The sequence below is a fragment of the Pavona decussata genome, unplaced genomic scaffold, assembly GCF_977016875.1.
Source record: "Pavona decussata unplaced genomic scaffold, jaPavDecu1.1 SCAFFOLD_174, whole genome shotgun sequence".
NCBI lineage: Eukaryota > Metazoa > Cnidaria > Anthozoa > Scleractinia > Agariciidae > Pavona > Pavona decussata.
Genome location: NW_028145585.1, coordinates 229,402 through 255,000, shown reverse-complemented (window position 1 = coordinate 255,000; position 25,599 = coordinate 229,402). Strand labels below are relative to the sequence as shown.

The 25,599-nt window shown below is 39.3% G+C and overlaps 4 protein-coding genes across 7 annotated transcripts in view; 2 read left to right on the top strand and 2 right to left on the bottom strand.

Annotated features, from left to right (window-relative positions):
• The window catches only part of LOC146463818 (uncharacterized), a 51,431-nt gene extending 26,026 nt beyond the window's left edge, over positions 1 to 25,405 (top strand). Inside the window, exon 5 of the mRNA XM_085083859.1 lies at positions 25,235 to 25,405. The gene's annotated coding sequence lies outside the window, so the exon portion shown is untranslated. The remainder of the gene's footprint in view (positions 1 to 25,234) is intronic.
• On the bottom strand, positions 1,071 to 2,237 carry LOC146463820 (uncharacterized). The gene has a single exon (XM_085084016.1). The coding sequence runs from the start codon at positions 2,235 to 2,237 to the stop codon at positions 1,071 to 1,073; it is 1,167 nt and encodes a 388-aa protein (XP_084940142.1).
• LOC146463817 (uncharacterized) lies at positions 7,139 to 25,405 on the top strand. Of its 4 annotated transcripts, none has more exons than XM_085083856.1 (4): positions 7,139 to 7,295; positions 16,034 to 16,192; positions 17,583 to 17,831; positions 25,206 to 25,405. In XM_085083856.1, the coding sequence occupies exons 1-4, from the start codon at positions 7,223 to 7,225 to the stop codon at positions 25,259 to 25,261; spliced, it is 537 nt and encodes a 178-aa protein (XP_084939982.1). In that variant the 5' UTR covers positions 7,139 to 7,222; the 3' UTR covers positions 25,262 to 25,405. The 4 variants fall into 4 exon arrangements, with proteins under 4 accessions (XP_084939982.1, XP_084939979.1, XP_084939981.1 ...); XM_085083853.1 differs by lacking the exon at positions 7,139 to 7,295 and adding an exon at positions 9,081 to 9,256; XM_085083855.1 differs by lacking the exon at positions 7,139 to 7,295 and adding an exon at positions 12,792 to 12,909.
• On the bottom strand, positions 18,782 to 23,144 carry LOC146463819 (uncharacterized). The gene is made up of 4 exons (XM_085084006.1): positions 21,487 to 23,144; positions 20,455 to 20,587; positions 19,222 to 19,501; positions 18,782 to 19,102 (listed from the first exon to the last, which is right to left on the bottom strand). Exons 1-4 carry the CDS (start codon positions 22,415 to 22,417, stop codon positions 18,782 to 18,784), a joined length of 1,665 nt encoding a protein of 554 aa, XP_084940132.1. The 5' UTR covers positions 22,418 to 23,144.
• Positions 25,406 to 25,599: the final 194 nt, after the last annotated feature.

The following is a 25,599-nucleotide window of genomic DNA, read 5'->3' as shown; positions in this document are numbered from 1 at the left end:
TCTTAATACACGCGTTCGTCACTAGTCGCTTGGATTATTGACTCTCCTTTTTAAAAGATCATATCTCGATTAGTCCTTTAGAATAACTTTTATACGATTTTTAATTTTTAAAAGAATTAGTTAGCAAGATGTTTATGATCTAACTTTTATGCCTTTAACGTTTACTTTGTAAAACTATGTAAAACTATGTATATTGGTTATGATTATTATGTCACTTCCCGGATGAACTTACGATACAGTGCCAAGTCTCCAATTGCCGCGCACCTGGTTTGGGTCTTAGATGGGTACCACATCGCCCACTATTACGTTGCGTTGGGCGGGGTGCCACTTTTGATGAACGATTAAGTTCGGGAAGAAGTATCTTGTCCACTTCTTTCAGAAGGCGTCGACGACGCGCTGAACGAGTTCACAGCGATGCCTTGGGTTACTTGTCTCTCTGAAAGGACCACTGGGTACTCTAGATGTGGATCGGCCAAACGGGGGATCGTTCGGGCAGAGATACGTTCCATCTTCTGGCATCGTGGATGTCTGCCTAAAGTTCTCTCGTTGACCAGGGTCGCGGCTTCATAGCATACTGTCTGCAGCTCGGAAAAGGTTAGCGTGCTCTCACCAATTGCAACAGTAATCGCTTTGATGTAAAGTATATGAACTGCGGATGCAGATGAAAGTGAGAAGTGATTATCGCAGTGAATTTTCCAATTTATACAATTGGAAATTAGAAGCCTCAAAAAAATTCAGGCTTCAACGGGATTCGAACCTGTGACCTCCGCGTTACCGGTGCGATGCTCTACCAACTGAGCTATGAAGCCACACATTGGGAGCAAGGTCAATTGTGGGTTCCCATTTTCCCGTGAGAGGAGTGAAATGATGTAAAGTATATGAAATGATTCATATATGAACTGCGGATGTAGATGAAAGTGAGAAGTGGTCATCGCAGTGAATTTTCCAATTTATGCAATTGGAAATTAGAAGCCTGAAAGAAATTCAGGCTTCAACGGGATTCGAAGTAATCGCTTTCTTGACTGACTTGACGAGTGATTCCGAAACTCCATTTTGCCAAGGCACATCGGCTAGAATGAATTCTCATTACAGTCCCTTTGTCGCACCAAATGCGGCGCACCAATCCCACGTCTTAAAAATCTTCTGGAGTTCCTCGTTGGCGCTTTCAACTGAGTACCATTATCTGAGAGCAATTTCGCTGGGTATCCTCTCATAGATACAAATCGCCTTAGTACCGTCAAGAATTTCTCCGTACTGTAGACGGGTGCGAAGTCAACGTGGACCGCCCGTGTACCCAAGCAATTGAAGATGACGCCATAGGCTTTACCGATGGTGCGTTTCTTGCCCTCATCCCGGATTTTAAAGGGACAAAAGAAATCGATGGCGGTGCAGTTCCAAGCCGGCGCTGGCTTCAATCTTTCGTGTGGGAATTGCCCCATTACTTGTTTGACTCTCCTCTTGTCCAGTTTCGTACACACAATGCAGTGGTGCCTGAATGACCTCACTATTCTGTGTAGTCCAATGATCCAAAATCTCGATTTAACTTTGTTGGCAGTAGCTGATACCCCACCATGCCCTTGGTCGTGTATGTGCTTTGCATACAAGCGAGAAAGGTTGTGCTTCTGGCGTAGAAGTGGTACTTCGCATTGATTATAACTCATTTCTACCCATCTTTTTATACGACCTCCTATCACTCCGTCACTTCGAATCCTCGGGCAGATGCGTTTTAACTTTCCGCTTTCTAAATCTCGCCTCATGGACTTCTGGGCTTTCAAAATCCAAAATTTCTCAACTTTGGCGATATCTGCGGGCGTAAGTACTTTGGCTGCATTTCTGAAGCTTACCTTCTGATCATTCTGGAACATTGCAAACACCCTCGCCGTCGCTCGAATCAACTTGATGTAGCTAGAGTACTTGCTTAAGTCGATCCTGGCCGCTAAGCAGTCTTCTAACTTAACTTCAGCCGCCGTGCCCATTGTGATTTGCTGGGGCAGTTCTTGCAAGTTACATTCTTTGCTTACTGGCCATTCCGTTTCTGGTAACTTGAGAAAATCTGGACCTTTCTGCCATGGACTGTTATAGTCGATCTCATCAGGTCTCTTGCCTCGCGTGAGCCAATCTGCGATGTTCTGCCCACTCGCAATCCAGTACCAGTTTTGAGGATTCGTTCCATCTTGGGTCTCTCCAATGCGCGTGGTAGCAAACATGTTGAATCCATAGGACTCCTTACGGACCATAGCTTGCACTATCTGTGAGTCAACAATGTGGAAACACTTGGCGAACTAAAATCGGGACTCTTTCCATCAGCTGTTTCAGGCGCTTATTCAGCACTGCTCCACGGGGTCCTTAATCCACGGATATGCGTTGATCCACCGCTTGTCAACGTCATCGAACTCTAGATTTTCTCTGCGATAAGCTGCAGCTCCTTTTCTTCCTTCAGACTGTAATTTTTTTTACGCCGAGCGGACATTTGCCACATTTGCACCCTCCACCACGGGGCGTGCACTCGACCCCAAGCTTCTCGATGGTGAAAAAGTCTTCGTTCTTGATCCCTGACACGTGGTGTACTCGGGCGTTTGCACAGTGTGACCCGCTTCTCCGAAAGCCGCATGAGTGCCACCAATACACCTTCCAGATCTGTTCTTCAATAACAGCAGATGGTCCGATTTTTGCTTGGGTTCAGGGTAATAACCTGCTTTTCTATATCCAATTAAAACATCGACAGCTCCCGATTGCCTTGTGATTTCATCGGGTAAAACGTTCTTAAAAAAGTGGACTATGTCATCAACGTTCACACTTCGGATGTCGGTTGTAATCTTATCAATTCCATAAACCTCAAACTGAACATCTCGTCCTTCCAAATCGATCAGATGTATCACGTACTTCTGGGAAATAATTTTTCCGTTTGGCCCCCGACTTTGACAATAGACAGTTCCACTCTGCTGCCACGTAAGTTCTCAGTAGTTTGCTTTGCTGTTGGTGATAAAAGATAGCGATGCTGCATTATCCCACATAACGTTGGCCCATCCTTTCTTTGTTTTGATCCTTTGCGGCTGGAGTAGGCAAGTATCGCCAGCGGGGCTACTACATGTATTTACCGTCGAAGAGACATTGGCCGCTGAGCTCCCGCCATGTATTGTTCTGTGATGGGTCCTGGTGCAACCATTTTCTCTCTCAAACTTTTCTTTTTCGGCAGTCGCGTATGCGATGTCCGATCTTTAGGCAGGACCAACACACGCGTTTTTCTCTCAGCATATTCATCCGTTCTTCCCAAGTTTTGGAGAGGTACAACCTGCATTCACCAGTCTCGTGTTCAGCGTTATCGTGGAACAGACACCTGGTATTTGATACCCTGCCTTGCTGGTCGTTCTCGCCGACTTCTTTGACCACTGCATTAGCGTAGTTGACAGATTGTTGAGCTGATTTCCGGAGATCTGCGGAATCGTACTTAATGGCTCTCTTCTGATTGAGTAGAAATTTAAGAAGACTGGGAAACTTCGCTGAAACTTGTCTTTCTTGTCGACGGAACTCGTATCTGAGCTGACCAGTTTCGCCCAGTCTCTCCTGATGTTGGGAGGTAGCTTTTTCACAATTATACTCACGGAGCTGGTTGTGGTAATTTCCTTCTCAAACCTAATCCTCAGCAAGTCTCGATAACCGCTGTCGACGATCTCGACGAATTCGATGAATCTTTTATCGTCCCCTTCTTTGATGGTCTTTACTCGTTGCACGCTGTCGATGATCGCGTCGGCCTCTTTCGTGGGGTCGCCATACTTTTCATCTAGTCGTTTCCACTTTTCCGTGATATCATCGTCCACTCCTTTCACAACGACCAATGGTTCCTTGCCAAAACAAGATCGTAATGTATAAGGAGCGGTGGCGCTGTTTAAGCTTGGCATTACTTGAATTTCGAAATCCTTTTTAAATCGCGGATATTCTCTTAAGGTTACCTTATACCTTCAGAGGTGTCTCGCGTCCAAGCGATGTAGCGGCGATGAAGCGCGTCCAGTTTATAATAAAGTGTAGATACCTAAACCCATAAATCAAATTAAAGCTTGTAGAGCTGGCTATCAAACTATACCAAGAATTTTGAAACAAAATAAATTGCCGAATTTTTAGCACTGTTTTCTCAAATCAATTTTTTTACTTGGAGGAGACACTTTAAAGAGCTAAAACTCAAAGGGAATTTGTTCGTTTGCCTTCAAATTTGGACAGTAGCTAGTTTAACACATAAACAACAAAAACGTGTCTGCGAATTTTTTCTTTCGAAGTATTTTTTCTCCGAGAGCGATTTTTGTACGATCACTTCGCATTTTTTTTTATCCTGTCACGAAAATGTTCTGTACCTTTTCATTGCTATTGAATATGGCAAAACGCAGACACGTTTTTTTAGCGCTTCGGGTCCAGAAACTGAGGATAAAATTAAATTAGCAAAAAATAAAATTCGCTTTGACTTGTAGCTTTCAAAAGGTGATTCGGACGCTCACATTTAGAGGTTGTGAAAAATTCGACAATTCACTTTATTTCAAAATTCTTGGTATAGTTTGATAGCCAGCTCTTTAAGCTTTAATTTGATATAGGGTTCAGGTATCTACAGTTTAAACCGGAGGCGCTACATTGCTTGGACGCGAGACACCTCTTAAGGTATAGGGTAACCTTAATTCGCCGTCGAACTTCGGCATTTTGATCTTCTCCAAACGAAGATTACTCCGTCTTGCTTCAACACTTTGGCTACGAATCTTGGAGCCCACTTTAGCAACATGCGACTCCATCTCGGCCATAACCTGATCATATCGCTTCTGCACAACTGAAATCTATCCAACTTCCAACATCGCTTCTCCTCTGTCCAGAAACTCGAAGTATTTGTCGCTTGCTGCTTTGCAGTCGGCCAATGATACTTCTAACGCTTGCTGAACTATTCTTAGTGCAGGGATTGAGTCTTTGCCGCCGTTGCTAGCGCTCAGTAAGTGAAGCGCCTCTCTACCAAAGGCTTAAATACTGCTTCAACTGCGCTCCGTTTTATGAATGTTTGATCGGTCATCTTCTGAGTCTTATCGAAGTCCCTTTTGGCCAGGTCTTGCCGATCAAGTTCTTGTTTAGCAGCGATCTCCTTAGCCGCTTTACCAGATAAATATCGAATGTGTTGCTCCATCGCTTCGCTGAAAGACTGTTGCAATTCCATAATCCATTCTTCACTCGCTTGTGCTTCGCGATCTTCTTGGAATATTGTGTACGCGTCGTGCTTGGTTTCTACGTTCCTCCACGCTTCGGTCAAATCATCATAATTCCGCTCCGACGATCTCTTCCCCTTTGTCATCATTGATTGAGTTCGTAAGCTCTGTGAGTTTTCGCGTAAATCGACCTTTTCCTGCCCGTCTCTGGGTCTTCGGCGTGTTCGGCCATCTTATTGCTAGCTTCGGGTTTGCAATGATTCGCTAGCTGTAGTTGTCTACCATTGCACCGTTATCAAAGACTCCTTGTTGTGATCCAAACTGTTCAATTAACTTTAAAGATTCAGGGCAATTCCGTAGGTGAAAGGCTTAGGGTAAAATAGGAAACTAAAACTTCAATTTTGCAATCAATTTCATTCGGGGTCCAGTGTGAGCGATAAGATCGATTCACCAGAAAAAATGTAAACACAGAAAGTTTGCTAATTGTTTTTAGCGACAATCATCGCAAACGCTTGATGCATTAATTACGCTCACTTGTATGAAGCCAAAATAGCAACTTTAGCAAGATTGAAAGCTTCTTCCGATGATATAAAACGCGACAAAAAGCCGTCGTTTGAACACAAAAAGGAATACAGTGTATTACCATGCTAAAAACAGCAAGGTTTGGGTCACATGCATATGCTAGGCAACCAAAATCGTTCACATGCATCGTTTCATTCAGCAGCAACTCGACGCGAGGAAAAAAATACAAAGGTTCTTGGGAGAAAAACTAGACGCTCTTCTATCGATTGGCAACCACGCAAAACCACCAAACGAGCGCACGATTTAATTGTTTAATTGTTTACACATAAAGCATTCCCGCAATGCGGTTTGGCGTCCACAAATCCTCGTAGTTTGATGCGAGTATCGCTTTACGGTTACCACTATTCACGAGTTGGCGCACAGGAGCCTTTGATATATTAGAAAACCGGCCTTCCTTAAGTTACTTTTGCGTGGTATTGACATTACAGTGTAGGCAATTTTTTTTCATTTTTTTCAGTGAACATTCAAACCAACATATCGACAGCACAAGCTTTTATACTAAATTCGGTCTGTGGCGTGCTTCGATTTTTTAAATAAAAAGTGGTATTGGTCTATAGTTTTTGAGAACCAAAAAGTCCATCAATCATCTAGTAAACCAAAGAGTTTAGGTTTTCTATTGAAATTAATCTATTGGTTCAGTCATTAAAAATTTATTTCATATTATTAAGTTTACAACAAATGTATGCTAGAGCAATACAGCTTTGTTTTACCGTAATTTTTTTTCTAGTTAAATAAGCAGTTTTTCGGGAATTCGCCGCATCATAACTTAAAGTTCCTCTTAATAAGTCAACTAGTATCCGTCAACACTTAGGAAAGCCTTTCTTTTTAGTTTTACGTATTTTCGTAAATTAGTAGAAAGCAAACTCTATCATAAGTGTATAGTATCAGTATCACTTTTTGTCCAGTGTCAATGTATACCTTTCTTCAACATTATCTTCTATTTCCACGGCAATTTAAAGCGCTGCTCCTGGGTTAAACAATGGAGATTCTAATTATCGTCCATAGCATTTTGTTTATTAAGCTGGTTACATAAAATCGCTCATTTTCGGACACAATATAACACGATTCACTTCTCGAATTGGCCGTCCACAGCGAACAATTTAATGGAAAATTACTTCCAAACAGAGTTCTTTTCTCCGCTACGATGAACTAGCCAGGCGTGAAAAACGATTCTTTTGATCATTGCTCGTAGACGTCATAAGCCGTTTCTGGTGATCACAACGGAAAGGAATACCTGGGCTGACCTGACAGGTCCGGTGACAGTATTGCCAACATTAACATATGAGTTGCCTCTGTTTTGACGTAAAAGTCCATGATTGGTTAGACGTTAAATATTCACTGATGAAGTGCAGTATTATTCAGGTTCGACATTAATGCTGACCATCCGATCGACATTAATTACCAAACTCGTTTGCGGTAAGACTGCAGTGGCGAAGTAAACTCACTAAACGGCTTGCACAAAACGCGACATGAAGTGGTTTGGCTGTCTCGTTGTTCCTTTCTTGGCAGGAATAGTGTTCAGCGCATCGTTGAATTCCAACGGTAACGTTTGACGTTTTTCGTGCTTTCAATTTTGTCACATATGAAACACAGCTATTCTCAACTGGCCGTTGGTCACACCCTAAACTGGGTTCTATGGCGCCTTATCAATGATCAAATAACCTAATTCATTATCACATCTTCAACGAAAAAATTTCTTCCAATCGTTTATTTAACGGCGTGTGGTGCAGCTTCTGGGCTTACTATTATAAATGTCGCTCAAGTGTTTTTAAATTGACGCTTAAATAACAAATAGGTGTGAAGCATGAATGGAAATTTTTCTTTTCCTGAAAAAACCTGCAGTAAGGAAATGACTTTAAAATTCTAGTGGTCATGCATGCAGCTATTAAAGGCATAAACCTACAGTTATTAAACGCGGTAAAAAGAACCAAAATTAAAACGGAATTTTCCTTGCAAAATGGTTAACTTCTCTCGGTGGTTTGAGCGTATTCTATCAATTCACAACTGAGTGTATATTATCACTATCATTTTTTGTCCAGTGGTTATGTATGCGTTTCTTCAACATGAACTTCTATTTCCACGGCAATTTAAAGCGCTGATTAGGCTCTTTCCAATTATACTTTGCTGCTAAAGTAAAAGACGGAGATTCCAATTATTGTCCATAGTATTTTTGTTTATTAAGCTGGTTACATAAAATCGCTCATTTTCGGACACAATATAACACGATTCACTTCTAGAATTGGCCGTCCACAACAATCAATTTATAGAGGATATTTCATGGCCGCGCGGAGATACGAAATTTCTCTTCGAGTGTTGAAAAATATTTCACGAGTGAGCGCAGCGAACGAGTGAAATATTTTTCAACATGAGAGGAGAAATTTCGTATCTCCAAGCGACCGTGTAATTTTCTTTTTATTATATAAAATACTCATAATACAGCAAAATATGCTTTGCTCTTTATTTCAAAAACTAAGGTTTGAATTGAGTACATAAGATTACAGTCAGTATCAATGGTAAACCAGGCCGAGTTATGTCAATACAAAGTAAGACTAAGCGAAAAGGCCACAAATAAAATCTATATAAATAGAAAACGGATAAACAGGTAGGTCCCTAGTATAAACTAATGGCATATTAAATATGGTTAGAAATTTGACTTACAGTAACAAGCAAATCTGAACATACCGTCCTAGCTTTCATCGCTGCTTTCAACTACCCTCACACAACTCGGCGTCGTACGCAGTTTTCCTCTTTGTATTCGGATTTTCTTGTTCTTCTACGAATTCGATCAGTTTCTTATCTGTGATCTCAACAAATGTGCTTGAGCTTGTCTCCATTTTAGAATAAACCTTCGACTCGCGAAAAGACCAACTCAAAAACTCCCAAAAGACCAAACGGCAGCGGCGGAAACCCTTCGGAAAACCACAAAGTGCTTGACAGCGCGCGAAAATACTGCGAGCTGATTGGTCAAAAATGATATCACACGTGTGTGGATAAAAATGATATCGCCACTGGCGGGATAGCGTTTTTATCAATTTGCTACCACTCGGTATACCACTAAATTTTATATAATAAAATAGAAAATTACTTCCAAACTGAGTTCCTTTCTCTGCTATGATGAATTATAGCCAGGCATGAAAAAAGATTCTTGTGATCATTGCTCGTAGACGTCATAAGCCGTTTCTGGTGATCACAACGGAAAGGAATCCCCCGGGCAGACCTGACAGGTCCGGTGACAGTATTAACAACATTAACATATGAGTTGCCTCTGTTTTGACGTAAAAGTCCATGATTGGTTAGACATTAAATATCCACTGATGAAGTGTTCGACATTAATGCTGACCATCCGATCGACATTAATTACCAAACTTGTTTGCGGTAAGACTGCAGTGTGCCGAAGTAAACTCACTAAACAGCTTGCACAACACGCGACATGAAGTGGTTTGGCTGTCTCCTTGTTCTTTTCTTGGCAGGAATAGTGTTCAGCGCATCGTTGAATTCCAACGGTAAGGTTTGACGTTTTTCGTGCTTTCAATTTTGTCACATACGAAGCACAGCTATTCTCAACTGGCCGTTGGTCACACCCTAAACTGGGTTCTATGGCGCCTTATCAATGATCAAATAACCTAATTTATTATCATGTCTTCAAGGAAAAACTTTTTTCCACTCGTTTATTTAACGACGTGTGGCGCAGCTTCTGGGCTAACTGTGATAAATATCGCTCAAGTGTTTTTAAATTGAGGCCCGAGTAAAAAACAGGTGTGAAGCATGAATGGAAATTTCTCTTTTCCTGACAAAACCTGCAGTAAGAAAATGAGTTTAAAACTTCAGTGGTCATGCATGCAGCTATTAAAGGCATAAACTTACAGTTATTAAATGCGATAGGAAGAACCAAGATTAAAACGGAATATTCCTTGCAAAATCGTTAACTTTTCTCGGTGGTTTGAGCGTATTCTATCAATTCACAACTGAGTGTATATTATCACTATCATTTTTTGTCCAGTGGTTATGTATGCGTTTCTTCAACATGAACTTCTATTTCCACGGCAATTTAAAGCGCTGATTAGGCTCTTTCCAATTATACTTTGCTGCTAAAGTAAAAGACGGAGATTCCAATTATTGTCCATAGCATTTTTGTTTATTAAGCTGGTTACATAAAATAGCTCATTTTCGGACACAATATAACAGGATTCACTTCTCGAATTGGTTGTCCACGGCAACCAATTTAATGGAAAATTACTTCCAAACTGTATTCTTTTCTTCTCTATGATGAATTATAGCCAGGCGTGAAAAAACGATTCTTGTGATCATAGCTCGTAGACGTCATAAGCCGTTTCTGGTGCTCGCAATGGAAAGGAATCCCGTGAGCTCACCTAACAGGTTCGGTGACAATATTACCTACATTGCCTCTGTTTTGACATGCAAGTCCATGATTGGTTAGACGTTATATTTCCAATGAAGTTTAGTATTATTCAGTTTCGACATTAATGCTGACCATCCAATCGGCATTAATTACCAAACTCGTTTGTGGCAAGACTGTAGTGCAGAGAAGTAAACTCACTAAACGGCTTGCACAACACGCGACATGAAGTGGTTTGGCTGTCTCCTTGTTCCTTTCTTGGCAACAATAGTGTTTAGCGCATCGTTGAATTCCAACGGTAAGGTTTGATGTTTTTCATGCCTTTAATTTTTGTCACAAACGAAGCGCAGCTATTCTCAGCTGGGTGTTGGTCACACCCTAAACTGGCTTCTATGGCGCCTTATCAAATGATCAAATAACGTAATTCATTATCACATCTTCGAGGGAAAACTTTCTTCCACTGGTTTATTTAACGGCGGGTGGCGCAGCTTCTGGGCTAACTGTAATAAATGCCGCTCAAGTGTTTTTAAATTGACGCCTGAATAACAAACAGGTGTGAAGCATGAATGGAAATTTCTCTTTTCCTGAAAAACCTGCAGTAAGGAAATGAAAGCAAAATTTCAGTGGTCATGCATGCAGCTATTAAAGGCATAAACCTACAGTTATTAAATGCGATAGGAAGAACCAAGATTAAAACGGAATATTCCTTGCAAAATCGTTAACTTCTCTCGGTGGTTTGAGCGTATTCTATCAATTCACAACTGAGTGTATATTATCACTATCATTTTTTGTCCAGTGGTTATGTATGCGTTTCTTCAACATGAACTTCTATTTCCACGGCAATTTAAAGCGCTGATTAGGCTCTTTCCAATTATACTTTGCTGCTAAAGTAAAAGACGGAGATTCCAATTATTGTCCATAGCATTTTTGTTTATTAAGCTGGTTACATAAAATCGCTCATTTTCGAATACAATATAACAGGATTCACCTCTCAAATAGTATATTATCACTATCATTTTTTGTCCAGTGTTTATGTATGTGTTTCTTCAACATGAACTTTTCTTTCCACGGCAATTTAGAGCGCTGATTAGGCTCTTTCCAATTATACTTTGCTGCTAAAGTAAAAGACGGAGATTCCAATTATTGTCCATAGCATTTTTGTTTATTAAGCTGGTTACATAAAATAGCTCATTTTCGGACACAATATAACAGGATTCACTTCTCGAATTGGTTGTCCACGGCAACCAATTTAATGGAAAATTACTTCCAAACTGTATTCTTTTCTTCTCTATGATGAATTATAGCCAGGCGTGAAAAAACGATTCTTGTGATCATAGCTCGTAGACGTCATAAGCCGTTTCTGGTGCTCGCAATGGAAAGGAATCCCGTGAGCTCACCTAACAGGTTCGGTGACAATATTACCTACATTGCCTCTGTTTTGACATGCAAGTCCATGATTGGTTAGACGTTATATTTCCAATGAAGTTTAGTATTATTCAGTTTCGACATTAATGCTGACCATCCAATCGGCATTAATTACCAAACTCGTTTGTGGCAAGACTGTAGTGCAGAGAAGTAAACTCACTAAACGGCTTGCACAACACGCGACATGAAGTGGTTTGGCTGTCTCCTTGTTCCTTTCTTGGCAACAATAGTGTTTAGCGCATCGTTGAATTCCAACGGTAAGGTTTGATGTTCTTCATGCCTTTAATTTTTGTCACAAACGAAGCGCAGCTATTCTCAGCTGGGTGTTGGTCACACCCTAAACTGGCTTCTATGGCGCCTTATCAAATGATCAAATAACGTAATTCATTATCACATCTTCGAGGGAAAACTTTCTTCCACTGGTTTATTTAACGGCGTGTGGCGCAGCTTCTGGGCTAACTGTAATAAATGCCGCTCAAGTGTTTTTAAATTGACGCCTGAATAACAAACAGGTGTGAAGCATGAATGGAAATTTCTCTTTTCCTGAAAAACCTGCAGTAAGGAAATGAAAGCAAAATTTCAGTGGTCATGCATGCAGCTATTAAAGGCATAAACCTACAGTTATTAAATGCGATAGGAAGAACCAAGATTAAAACGGAATATTCCTTGCAAAATCGTTAACTTCTCTCGGTGGTTTGAGCGTATTCTATCAATTCACAACTGAGTGTATATTATCACTATCATTTTTTGTCCAGTGGTTATGTATGCGTTTCTTCAACATGAACTTCTATTTCCACGGCAATTTAAAGCGCTGATTAGGCTCTTTCCAATTATACTTTGCTGCTAAAGTAAAAGACGGAGATTCCAATTATTGTCCATAGCATTTTTGTTTATTAAGCTGGTTACATAAAATCGCTCATTTTCGAATACAATATAACAGGATTCACCTCTCAAATAGTATATTATCACTATCATTTTTTGTCCAGTGTTTATGTATGTGTTTCTTCAACATGAACTTTTCTTTCCACGGCAGTTTAGATCGCTGATTAGGCTCTTTCCAATTATACTTTGCTGCTAAAGTAAAAGACGGAGATTCCAATTATTGTCCATAGCATTTTTGTTTATTAAGCTGGTTACATAAAATAGCTGATTGGTTAGACGTTATATTTCCAATGAAGTTTAGTATTATTCAGTTTCGACATTAATGCTGACCATCCAATCGGCATTAATTACCAAACTCGTTTGTGGCAAGACTGAGTGCAGAGAAGTAAACTCACTAAACGGCTTGCACAACACGCGACATGAAGTGGTTTGGCTGTCTCCTTGTTCCTTTCTTGGCAACAATAGTGTTTAGCGCATCGTTGAATTCCAACGGTAAGGTTTGATGTTTTTCATGCCTTTAATTTTTGTCACAAACGAAGCGCAGCTATTCTCAGCTGGGTGTTGGTCACACCCTAAACTGGCTTCTATGGCGCCTTATCAAATGATCAAATAACGTAATTCATTATCACATCTTCGAGGGAAAACTTTCTTCCACTGGTTTATTTAACGGCGTGTGGCGCAGCTTCTGGGCTAACTGTAATAAATGCCGCTCAAGTGTTTTTAAATTGACGCCTGAATAACAAACAGGTGTGAAGCATGAATGGAAATTTCTCTTTTCCTGAAAAACCTGCAGTAAGGAAATGAAAGCAAAATTTCAGTGGTCATGCATGCAGCTATTAAAGACATAAACCTACAGTTATTAAATGCGATAGGAAGAACCAAGATTAAAACGGAATTTTCCTTGCAAAATCGTTAACTTCTCTCGGTGGTTTGAGCGTATTCTATCAATTCACAACTGAGTGTATATTATCACTATCATTTTTTGTCCAGTGTTTATGTATGTGTTTCTTCAACATGAACTTCTATTTCCACGGCAATTTAAAGCGCTGATTAGGCTCTTTCCAATTATACTTTGCTGCTAAAGTAAAAGACGGAGATTCCAATTATTGTCCATAGCATTTTTGTTTATTAAGCTGGTTACATAGAATCGCTCATTTTCGGACACAATATAACAGGATTCACCTCTCAAATTGGCTGTCCACGGCAACCAATTTAATCGGGAAAATTACTTCCAAACTGCATTCTTTTCTCCTTTATGATGAATTATAGCCAGGCGTGAAAAAACGATTTTTGTGATCATAGCTCGTAGACTTCATAAGCCGTTTCTGGTGCTCGCAATGGAAAGGAATCCCGTGAGCTCACCTGACAGGTTCGGTGACAATATTACCTACATTGCCTCTGTTTTGACATGCAAGTCCATGATTGGTTAGACGTTATATTTCCAATGAAGTTTAGTATTATTCAGCTTCGACATTAATGCTGACTATCCAATCGACATTAATTACTAAACTCGTTTGTGGGAAGACTGCAGTGCAGCGAAGTAAACTCACTAAACGGCTTGCACAACACGAGACATGAAGTGGTTTGGCTGTCTCCTTGTTCCTTTCTTGGCAGGAATAGTGTTAAGCGTATCGTTGAATTCCAACGGTAAGGTTTGACGTTTTTCGTGCTTTCAATTTTGTCACATACGAAGCACGGCTATTCTCAGCTGGGCGTTGGTCGCACCCTAAACTGGCTTCCATGGCGCCTTATCAAATGATCAAATAACCTAATTCATTATCACATCTTCTAGGAGAAACTTTTTAACGCTTACACTCGTTTATTTAACGGCGTGTGGCGCAGCTTCTGGGCTAACTGTGATAAATGTCACTTCAAGTGTTTTTGAATTGAGGCCTGAGAACCAAACAGGCGTAAAGCGTGAATAGACATTTCTCTTTTCTTGAAAAACCTGAAGTAAATAAATGAAAGTAAAACGTCAGTGGCCATGATCATGTAACTCGTAAAAGGATATACCGACAGTTATTTAACGCGGTTGGAAGTAGAACCAATATTAAAACGCAATTTTCCTTGCAAAACCGTTTACATCTCTCGGCTGTTTGTGCGTATTCTGTCAGTTCACGAAGGAGGGTAATTTTTCCATATGTGCCATACAAGAGCTTTTAAATAAAAAAAAATATCCGTCCCCTGGCCCCATTCGCATTTATAGCAAAACTGGAACACAACTAAAAAGCGATGAAGTATTTTTCAGATGTGAAGAAAACATTAACAATCTAATCACAGGTAGTAATTAAGGTTAAGAAAAAAAACTGATTCAGTTTTCTTACGGATACTATTTAGACTGAAAGAGAAATTTCAAAGTACAAGTAGCTATAGTAAAAAATAAGTGCATTATAAAAGGATGAATCCAATGTTAATGTAGAAGATTTTCAGCACGAGCTTCTATTTCCGCGGCAATTTAAGGAATTGGTCAGGCTCTTTCTAATACTTTGTTGCTACAGTAAACAATGGCGATTCCAATTATCGTCCATAGCAGTTTATTTATTAAGCTGGTTACATAGATTCTGTATTTTTCTGACACAATATAGCGTAATTCACTTCAGTCTCGAATTGGCCGTGAAAGACAATAAATTTGATGGAAAATTACTTTCAAAGTGCGTTCTTTTCCTCTCTATGATGAACTATAGCTAGAGGTGAAAAACGATTCTTGTGATCATAGCTCGTACACGTCATGAGCTTTCTGGCGCTCAGCTTGGAAGGGAGAGGAATCCACTTAGCTTACCTAAGAAATTCGGTGACAATATTACCTGCCAACTGCATTGACAACTCAGTTTACTCTTTTTGTCGCATACGAAGCAGAGCTATCGTCAGCTGGGTGTTGGTCGCTGCCTGAACTGCCTTTAATAGCGACTTATCAAGTGATCAAATAACCTCTTTCATTGTCACATCTTCCAGGAGAAACTTTTTTATTCTTCCACTCTTATAGTTAACGGCGCGTGGCATAGTTGTAGGGCTAACTGTGACAAACTGAATTTTGCTTCAAGTGTTTGTAAAATTGAAGCCTGAATACCAAACAGGCGCTTGAAGCGTGAATGGTATCTTTATTATCGTGAAAAACGTAAAGCAAATAAATGAAAGTAAAATGTCAGTGGTCGTGGTTATGCAACTCGTAAAGGTATATACTGACAGTTATTCATCGCAGAAACGTTAACTGTTGCCTCTCTCGATGTTTTGTGCCTTTTCTGTCAGTTCACTGCGTGTTATAATAAAAAAACAATACGTACCCGGCTCTATTCGCAATTATAGCAAACTAGAACGCAACTGAAAACCGACAAAGTATTTAGAATCGTCTGCTAAGCTTGAATCCAGTACTTTTCCGTAACATTTTATTCACAAAGCTCATTAAATTGGAACGAAGCCAATAATGAAATGAAAGCAATGTGATATACTTAGCTCTTTCGGGGAGCGAAAACGAATATTTGATTTCACTGAATGGTTTTGATATGGTAAATTGGCCTTTCTATCTCATTACCGTGGAAAATATACCTTATCAAATCAACTGATAAAACAAAACACTCAGTACAGGGGGAATATATTTTGGTCTCTGTTCTTTCTTTAGATCCACTGGTTGGAAATAAGGCACCGCCAGTCGTTGCAGGAGTCAGTGGGGACGAAAATCTAGAGCCTAAACACAAACAGATGATACGAAAGCTAGTCAATGGAGCTAAAGACGAGCAACGCCCTTACCTAGAACCCGAGAGGAGAATGCAGTCGAATCGTAAGTACCATATGAATAGTTTTGTCTCCTTGCATACATTCCGCCTACTGTTGAACTGTTAAAGTAAAATTCAATATATAGTACGAATTGGCCTTTATCAGATAAAAGGCAGGAAAGATTTAGTTTGTTGAGCAATTACCAATGTTATCGCTACCACAGAAAGTTGATGTGAAGTAGTTACCGGACGGCATCCTTGGAGTCTTAAAAATGCTCGCGTTATGCATGATGAGCAGTTCGTGATAAAGGGGTGTTTATGTTTTTGCTTTTTTTTTTTGTTTTGTGCTTGCTTCTTTGTTAAAGACAATCATTCAATTAAAGGGAATAGATCACCTGAGTGAAGACATAGCTTAGTAACTTTGAATAGAAATTACGCATATCATTAATGAGGATAAAGGCGCTGTATTTGACGATTTACGTCGGTGAATTGAACTTTTCGAAGATTTTTGAAAACGCATTTTGGACGTCACACAGATAGCGATTTCACCTCATACCACTAAAAAACGCCTTCACCGGCATGATTAATAGAGTCAGTTGAAAACCATACTAAATCCATTGAACTTTGATGATAATTTCAGTGGTGAATTATACTGTCACTTCTAAATTTCTCTGCTTAGGGGTTGGGGGTTGCCTGAGTCTCAAACTTGTTTTTCAGTTCTGACAAAATTGATTTAGGCCAAACAAAAAATTTAAGGCGGCTTTTGTTTTTTTGGTGATGTTATTGCCATTGTCTAAGCTCTGGTTTGCGGAATCTATTCTGACTACACTATCACGAGCCATTCAATGTGAATACAGTTTATTGAGGAATGGTCAGTCAGTCATCCGACAACAACAATGTGTCCTATTGACTTATTACAACATACAATATGCTATTAAGTCTAACTTGAAAAGCTTGAAAAATTAAGTGTACCGAGCCAGATACTAAAAACTACTAAAAAACTACTCTTCAGATGTGGCCAAAAAATATGTGGGAAACGTATTCCCCATCTAATGCAGCGGCACGGAACCTCGATGAAGAGATGCAAATAAACCCATAACTCCATAAAAAAAAAATTAACTAAATTTTAAAGCAACAAACAGGAAGACTGACTGAGCTAGTATGATTAATATTTCCCGCTAAAACATTAAATACTCAAAACTGTCCCTTGAGAATACTAAAACCTCTCAATCGTGCCATCAGAATAGTAGTTTCTGACTAATTCGTTCCTTAGTCACTCAACCGTTTGTAAGTTATAGTGTCGCTGATCATTCCCTCAGTTGGCGAATGTGAACGTCTTGGAAATAAAGTTCTATGTCTTGTTATTACATTTCGGATAAAGAATCTTTGCAAATATTTCACAAGTGAAATTTGTCATAAGAATTAAACGAATCGCATGTCCAATTTGATCCTCAGGGTGGCTTTCATACGGTGCAGGGACTGAATGGTGCACTACTAGCGGGAGAGATCTCATAGAATGGTTCACCGATATAACCCTGGAAAGATGCCAACGCCTTTGTGCTGACCAAAAAGATCGCGAATGCGTGGCTGTTGAGTACTGGTCGGGAGGCATCAAAGCATGCTTCCAGTGCACAGATCCTTCAAAGGTGGAACCTTACACTAACAGTAACGATTTGGGATATCCTGTGCATGTCTGGGTTAGAGGTAAGTATACATTACGCATTCCTCCCCACGAACGCTCGTGGGGTGGGGGGGGGGGGGGGGAGGGGAGGGGGGAGAGGATGGAGGATACGTGACGAGCCCGAATATCGTCTACCTAGGAAGTTACCACTGGCTTGGAGCTGAGGCTGTTAAACAACATATGTAAATTCTTAATATATTTATTAATTTTCCATGATTTTTATGTAATGCGCTATTAATTATTATTATTATTATTATCATTATCATTATCATTATCATTATCATTATCATTATCATTATCATTATTATTATCATTATCATTATCATTATCATTATCATTATTATTATAATAAATAATAATCTCTTTATTAACATATACCAAGCAAATTGTAAAAACACTTCATTTACAAATTCTAAAATATAGATAAAAGATACATAAAAAACCGCCGACCGGTTAGCTCAGTTGGTAGAGTGCCGGACTACCGTGTGGGAGGTCGCGGGTTCAAACCCCGGCCGGACCACCACTCAGGGTCTTTAAATAACTGAAGAGAAAGTGCTGCCTTTGCTCTGACATCTGCAAATGGTTAGACTTTCTAGTCTTCTCGGATAAGGACGATAAACCGTAGGCCCCGTCTCACAAACCTTGTTTGTAAATAACTCTGTGGGACGTTAAAGAACCCACTCACTGTTCGCAAAGAGTAGGGGACGTAGTTCCCGGTGTTGTGGTCTGGTTTCTGTACGTATATTCCGTATATCCCGGGTCCGCAGTAATTGGCCTTAGCTGTTGCGGTATCCCTGTCCATATTGGACAAAGCTAAATAAATAAAAGAAGAGGAAAAAGATATAATTAATAATAAAAGTTCAAAATTCTATAAAATAAAGACATACATACATACATAATCTTTATTTAAACACGATGATAGTTAAGGCTGTTAGCTTGTGGGGTCGTGTGTTTACTTCTAAACTAACCTAATCTACTTTACATTAGAATATGTCAGGTATGATAATAGTTCATAGTAGACAAAATTCTGTTGTTTATATCGTGTGGTTGATGCAGATGTGCAGTTACACTTAAAATCTTTAAAAAAGTTCTCAGCGCTGACCCGCTTTCTGAGATAGTTAAAGTTCGGGGACGCCGCTGCCTCCTTGTCGTTGTAATTAACAAAATTCCATGAGGATGAGCCTCTATGTGAGAGAGAATCTTTCATATATCTTGATTCGCACCTTGGTACGAGGAGACAGTACTGCTCTCGAGTTATACTCATGACGGCTAAACCAGTGTCCATAAAAAAGCCCTAAGTATAAAAGCATATAGACACGTATTTCAGATATCCGCACTAGCAACATTTATTTCTAATGATTGCTCTATCTTGCTACGAAAGGGCGTTCGTGAACCTCTGACGCATGCATGTACCGATCTTAAGAGTTCAAACGAGATCTGTGTCCTGAGCCAAGTGATTACAACATGATAAGGCTCGGTGTCTTTCTGAGCTATCTTGTCTGCGAGATGCTTTAAGAACTGCTGACACTCGTTTCCCATTCCGCCATTGGTTCCAAACACTAAAGGCGTAAACGAAACCATTTTTACATCTAACAGCAACTGCTGGTACTTGCGCTTCTTCTCTTCTTCTTGCTCTTTGAACACTTCCGATGTTGGCTTTCTCTGGTAACATTTGGAGTTGACGTGCGTAACTCTAACATCAAAAAATGCCGTAACACCTCTTGCCCAGAAACCTCCCGATTTGATGTCCAATCTTGCCTCAGAACTTGTAACAGCGCTCCTCAAATAAAATCGCTCGTTGTCCAGGGGTTGAAGGCGTGGTTCTATTTCGACATTATTGCAGATCTTGTCGATGAATGTCGTTAATAAGTTCCGTACACCGTCATGTCTCTGCGCTACAACCCCCCCCCCCCCCCCCCCCCTTCTTTTTACAAGGGCGTGACTAACAGTGAATTTATCCCTGCATATGCAATGACTTGGTAAATCGACTAAGGGCAAGTCATAAGGCAAGCGTAGCGAGTCTCTGATCTCCTGCTTATTGCCTATTATTATTATTATTATTATTATTATTATTATTATTATCATCATCATTATTATTATTATTATTATTATTATTATTATTATTATTATTATTATTATTATTATTATTATTATTATTATTATTATTATTATAGCAGTAAAAACTTCTGGATGCCCAGATTACCTAAACAATGATTGGGCGGCCAGCCGTAGCCAATCAATGTAACGACCAAAGTCCATACAATTAAACTCCGAACTTCTAATCATAAAAATCCTAGAAGTTAAATTCTAAAACTATTTACCATCCATAAAATCCTCAATCTAAATACTAAAAGTTTTGTTCATCGCGAGAGAAAACACTTAAAAAATAAATAAAAATAAAAGTGTAATGGAACGCTTAATGTCCATTATTTTAAAAGCTTAAAGCGCCTGGCAATGTTGAGTGAGCTTGTGATAACTGATTTCTGTATCTGCAGAGCCATTGTGTCGCTTTTATCTCCCACTAGCTCTTTAAGTGCCTTCCTGACATCTCTTGAGTAACCTCCGAGTACATCCACAATAACATTGAACTGTCTCACACGATATTCAGGATATCTCTGCTCGAGCTCCCAGCGTAATGGCCCGTACTTTGTTGTCTTCTTGGCATCTTTCTCCTCCCTGATTTCAACCCAAGGGCAGCTCATCTCTATCACCGATACTTCCTTATTCTCCTTGTCCACGATGGTGGCGTCGATCCTATTCGCCTTTACGTGCGTGTTATCTGCATACAGGGGAATGTCCCAATATGCTATCGCCCTCTCATTCTCGTACATAGGCTTAGGCTGAGTCTTCGAAAACCATGGAACCTCTAATGTAACTAGGTCCAGTGGCCTGATCATTTGAAAAAAACAATTACTATTATTATTATTATTATAATTATTATTATTATTATTATTATTATTATTATTATTATTATTAATCTGTTGTGCTTGGAGATAGTCGCTTTTTTTTAATCGAAATGAATTTTAAATATTGAATTGTAAATAGGTTTTAATAGCTCTTTTTTCTACTTTTAACTTGTAAATATCAATTTTGCTTGGAATATTATTATTATTATTATTATTATTATTATTATTATTATTATTATTAAAAATAAATTAAAAATAAATTAAAAATAAATTTTCAATAATAATAAAAATAATAAATCTTTATTAACATATACCAAGCAGCTGAAATTGTTATTTACAAGTTAAAAGTTAAGAAAAGAACTATTAAAACCTATTTACAATTCATTCCGATTTCGAGACTAATTTTCAAGCACAAAACTTTTCTAAAGAAGATACAAATGTCATAATAATAATAAAAATAATAAAAAAAACAACATCTTAATCAACATATTCCAAACTATTTACAAGTCAAAAGTTTCAATTCTAAAAAAACAATTCACAGAAAATCAACGGACACACGCTTGGCCAGCGTTTGGGCAACAGTCATCGATGAAATCCCCTTGTGGAATTCTGTGGAAAGGTGTCCTGGAGCCTCCTAGGCATGTGTGTACCGACCTTAAAATCTCAAAAGAAAGCAATGTTCTAACACAAGTGATAGTAATGTGATAAGGGTCCTCATTCTTTTCTGAGAGCTTCTCGGCTAGGCGTTTGAGAAAGTCGGCTCCCATCCCACCGTTGGTTCCAAAAACTAAGGGAGTGAAAGATCCCATTTCAACGTCCAGCACCCTCTGTTGGTACTTCCCCTTTTTCTCCTTCTCCTGCTCTTTAAAGATTGTCGATGTTGCTTTTCCCTGGTTACACTTGGAGTTAACATCCGTTACTCTGACATCGAAAAATGCTGTGACTCCTCGAGACCAAAAGCCCCCTGCCTTCATGTCCAGTCTTGCCTCCGGACTTGTCACCGCGCTTCTGAGGTTAAATCGCTCATTGTCTAGAGGTTGCAGTTGTGGTTCGACTTCAACGTTGATGCAAACCGTACCAAGAAAAGAGGTTAGTAGGTTGCGAACGTCATCGTGTCTCTGCGCCACGAACCCTCCCTTTTTGCATGACAGGGCATGGCGTACGGTATACTTCTCCCCACAAACACACTTGCTTGGTAAATCAGACAGGGGAACTTTATACCTTAAACGCAGAGAGTCTCTGAATTCTTGTTTATTCAGCACTAAGCCTTGATCGACAAGAGGTACTGCGGTAAGCCACGAGCTCGCACCCTTGTCTCTGGATTGGTTAACTGACCGCAGCAGATCCGAGGGTAGAGTGGAATCAATACTTTCCATTCTCGATTTCACCGACGCAATTTTTGAAGCTTGATGTTGTCTTTTTAACTCCTCCGTGGACCTCTCGCCTGCCACCATGAAAGTGCTCTGTTTGGTAATGGAATCTACGTGCGATGCTGTTATTGTCGTAGAAGCAGCAAACTGCTGTGGAGCTTCAAACCGTAAGTCAGGTACGCTAAGCCCTCCTTGAGCGGGTGTCAAAGTAACAAGCTGAGGCAGATTGCTAGGGAGGGGCTCCGTTTGACCGAATAGTTTTGGGAGGAGTAAGTCGTCAATGGCCTCTTGAATAGGGTCAACGTAATCTTCAAACGACTCTATTGTGCGCATGAAATAGGTAAACTTGTATTTGTAACCCTTCGTGAAAACAGTGTAGGTTGCATGAGGCTGGCTCCTTGCTATCTCAGATAGGGCTTCGAGTTCTCCTTTCCATCCAAGGACCTTTTCCCGACAACATTGATCTTTGAACTCTTGAGATCCGATGACGGCCCCTAAGTGGCGCTGACCTTCAGTTGTAATATTAACCTCATCTCCAAACACCTTCTTTGCCTCAACTGCGAGTACGTCCGACTTGACAATCAGCAAGCTCTTTGGTCCATTTACTAGATAACCATACTTATTATTATTATTATTATTATTATTATTATTATTATTATTATTATTATTATTATTATTATTATTATTATTATTATTATTATTATTAAATGCCCTCTACAAATCTCGCCCAGGATTGCACTCTCACCTTTCGATCAAACAAACTAGAAACCGAAGTGTGACACACAATAAACTTTGCATGGTACTGGTAATAATCAAAGATTAGGAAGTACGTTCGATGATCTCCTTTTCCAAGTTGGTGGTAATGTCATCCGCTTTTGCAAAATCTGCGGGGGATGCCAGATCCCAAGATTCATTCATTCGTTGACTTTCCCATACAATCTCAACTCCAAATGCAATTAGGAGAGCGTTCTTTCCTCGTCGAACGCAATTACTAATCAATTAAGAGTGACCAAATTTATTTTGAACGGAAGCGTTTTCTTCTAAAAATAATTTTTTCCTCTTCTCTTTCAGATTAACTTGTCACCGTTCCATGAGACGAGGTAATTATAATGACTTATTCTAATGCGGGATAATTCTAAAACACGGAAGATTTCTCTTTAACCCTCGAATTTACATATTACAGGCCTCACCATGTTACCAGCGCAAAGAATGTCTATGGAACACTCCCCTGGGCCTTTGCTTTATTGCAATGTTTACCCTTAGTAGATAGCCTGTGATATCTTACAAGACGGGAATAAGGTGGCTCGCCTGTAGTGTTCATAAGCATGTCATGGCCTGACTATATTTCAATTTGCCATGTACGATATGTCAAATCAAGTGACTCAGTCCAATAAAGCAAGTCAGCCTAGCGTTGGGTAACCATCGCAAAACAATAATAACGTCATATATCTTATATATCTTCAAATACACCACAGCTAAAATTTAACATCTTTTAAAGCCATTGTTATTATCTATGTCCTTCAAAGGAGACAAGACGGTATAAAAGAATAAAAACCTTACAAAAGAAACCTTATTAATAATAACTTTATTATTGAAATAAAAAAACTGCAGTGATTTACAAAAATATATAGAATTCAGTTATGAAAAGTAGTTGACAAATTTTTGAAGATCAAATCTACTACATATGAGAGGTGAGCCTTGCTGTCCTAGGGATGAAAGAATCCATGTCCTTTTGTAAGCGACATAGGGACGAGTATTTTACAGTTTACGTTTCATCTCAGTTCGTGTTTTTTGTTGACGGCCTTCTGAATGAAATGCCTGCAAGACTGAAATTCAGACTCTAGAATATGCTGAAATGCAGATTTTGTAAGACTTGTGCGACCTAAGTTCTAATGATTCATGCACCTCCCTTAGGAACCCCAATTACATTGTTCTCGTTCTTTTTTTTTTGGGGGGGGGGGGAGTGTTTTTGTTTTTGTTTTTTTGTTTTTTTTTTTTCGTTTGTTTGTTTGTTTTGTTTTTTTTTGTTTTTTTTCATTTTGTACTTATTAGACCTCGAGCTATTCAGTCGTACTCTGATTTTAGGACACACTTTGGGATGGGAAATTAAACGGCTATTAAAATCTTCTTGAAAACCCGGCATAAAAAACCGCACTTCATGGAGCCCTGTGGAGGGAGTTGGCGTTTATCTCCCTTCCCTCCCCACCCCCTCCTCCTCCGAAATTTCATTTCAGTGCAAAAGTCTCAAAGAATGTTAAATTCAGTGTAGACATTCCTCCGTCTGTAATGCAATATTGCTATTAATAAATGGCTTGCTTTTAAACTTTTCATCTCGATATGGCCAAATAAAATACAGTCAACTCTCTCGTAAGCGACCACCCTTGGGGCACGACAAAGTGGTCGCTTACGGGAGGTGGTCGCTTACGGGAAAGATCAACAAAATAAGCCTAACACTGGATTGATAAATTAATTACATGAAAATATTACCTTAGCAGCTACAATTAGCCAAAAAGAAACTAATTTATTTGATTTTTTCACATCTATTCATTCTTCTGACGAAACTTTGTGTAACAGATCACTGTACCAATTCCCGTTTACCTACAAATCTAATTATAGCCATCTTCTCTGTCTGTAAAGTGTTATTATCTGTCAGCAGTCCAGGGTAGCGTGATTTTAAATTGAACTTTTGTTACTTCTGAGTGATGATTTACTAACGATCAGACGTGATTATGTTGGGTTGACACTTACAGGAAACAGAAAACAAAAGGAGATGTCAAATTTCTGGCCTAAAAAGTGGTCGCGGTCCCTTAAGAAATTTGAGTGGTGGTCGCTTACGAGAGAGCTCTTGAAACAGTATTTAACTGAGAATCAAAACGGTTATTTACGAAGTGGTCGCTTACGGGAGGTGGTCGCTTACGAGAAGTGGTCGCTATGAGAGAGTTGATTGTATATTTAGTTTCATTGAATTGTTCACAATGTGTTTGTACCGAACAAGTGATCAAAATTACCGAACTCCTTCTATTCATCTTTAATTTTTCCATTTAGAGTTCTGATTGTTGCCAACCAAATAACATCCATTTTCTTGCTTGCTTTCATTTTAGTCTCGACAACTGAAAGAAAGCTCATATCTTCTTGTTTGCATTTTTACAGGTATGGAATCAGCTCCAGACGGCGTAACTTAATTAAACTGATCGTGCGAAACCGTAGAAACGTAATTCATAAGAAATACTCAAAAGAGTTTAGAAGTACGAAAGTATAATGTAAGACTAATGGGAAGAACGTTGTAATCATGAAAACTACAAATAAAGACTGTTCCACGAGTCTAATGTCAACTTGTCAATCTATCTTCAGAGGTATAAAGATTTAAACATGTATTTTTAAATGTTTAAAACTGTATCCTTATTTCTCACGGTTGACTCGAATCAACCCTACTCAGGTTTTATCTCAACCTTCACTTGTCATTTTGAAAGAGTGATTTCTCTTCCTCCCAGCCGAGCTTTATCATAAATGAGAAC

What these genes read in the sequence shown, in the direction of transcription:
- LOC146463820 (XM_085084016.1), bottom strand. Translation starts at nt 2,237, where the DNA reads ATGGTCCGTAAGGAGTCCTATGGATTCAACATGTTTGCTACCACGCGC.
- LOC146463817 (XM_085083856.1), top strand. Translation starts at nt 7,223, where the DNA reads ATGAAGTGGTTTGGCTGTCTCGTTGTTCCTTTCTTGGCAGGAATAGTG. An exon ending in CGCATCGTTGAATTCCAACG is followed by an intron (nt 7,296 to 16,033) that starts GTAACGTTTGAC and finishes TTCTTTCTTTAG; the next exon opens with ATCCACTGGTTGGAAATAAG. An exon ending in GAGGAGAATGCAGTCGAATC is followed by an intron (nt 16,193 to 17,582) that starts GTAAGTACCATA and finishes TTTGATCCTCAG; the next exon opens with GGTGGCTTTCATACGGTGCA.
- LOC146463819 (XM_085084006.1), bottom strand. Translation starts at nt 22,417, where the DNA reads ATGCGCACAATAGAGTCGTTTGAAGATTACGTTGACCCTATTCAAGAG. An exon ending in CTTAGTTTTTGGAACCAACG is followed by an intron (nt 20,588 to 21,486) that starts GTGGGATGGGAG and finishes CCCTGTATGCAG; the next exon opens with ATAACACGCACGTAAAGGCG. An exon ending in GATGCCAAGAAGACAACAAA is followed by an intron (nt 19,502 to 20,454) that starts GTACGGGCCATT and finishes TTTTGATGTTAG; the next exon opens with AGTTACGCACGTCAACTCCA.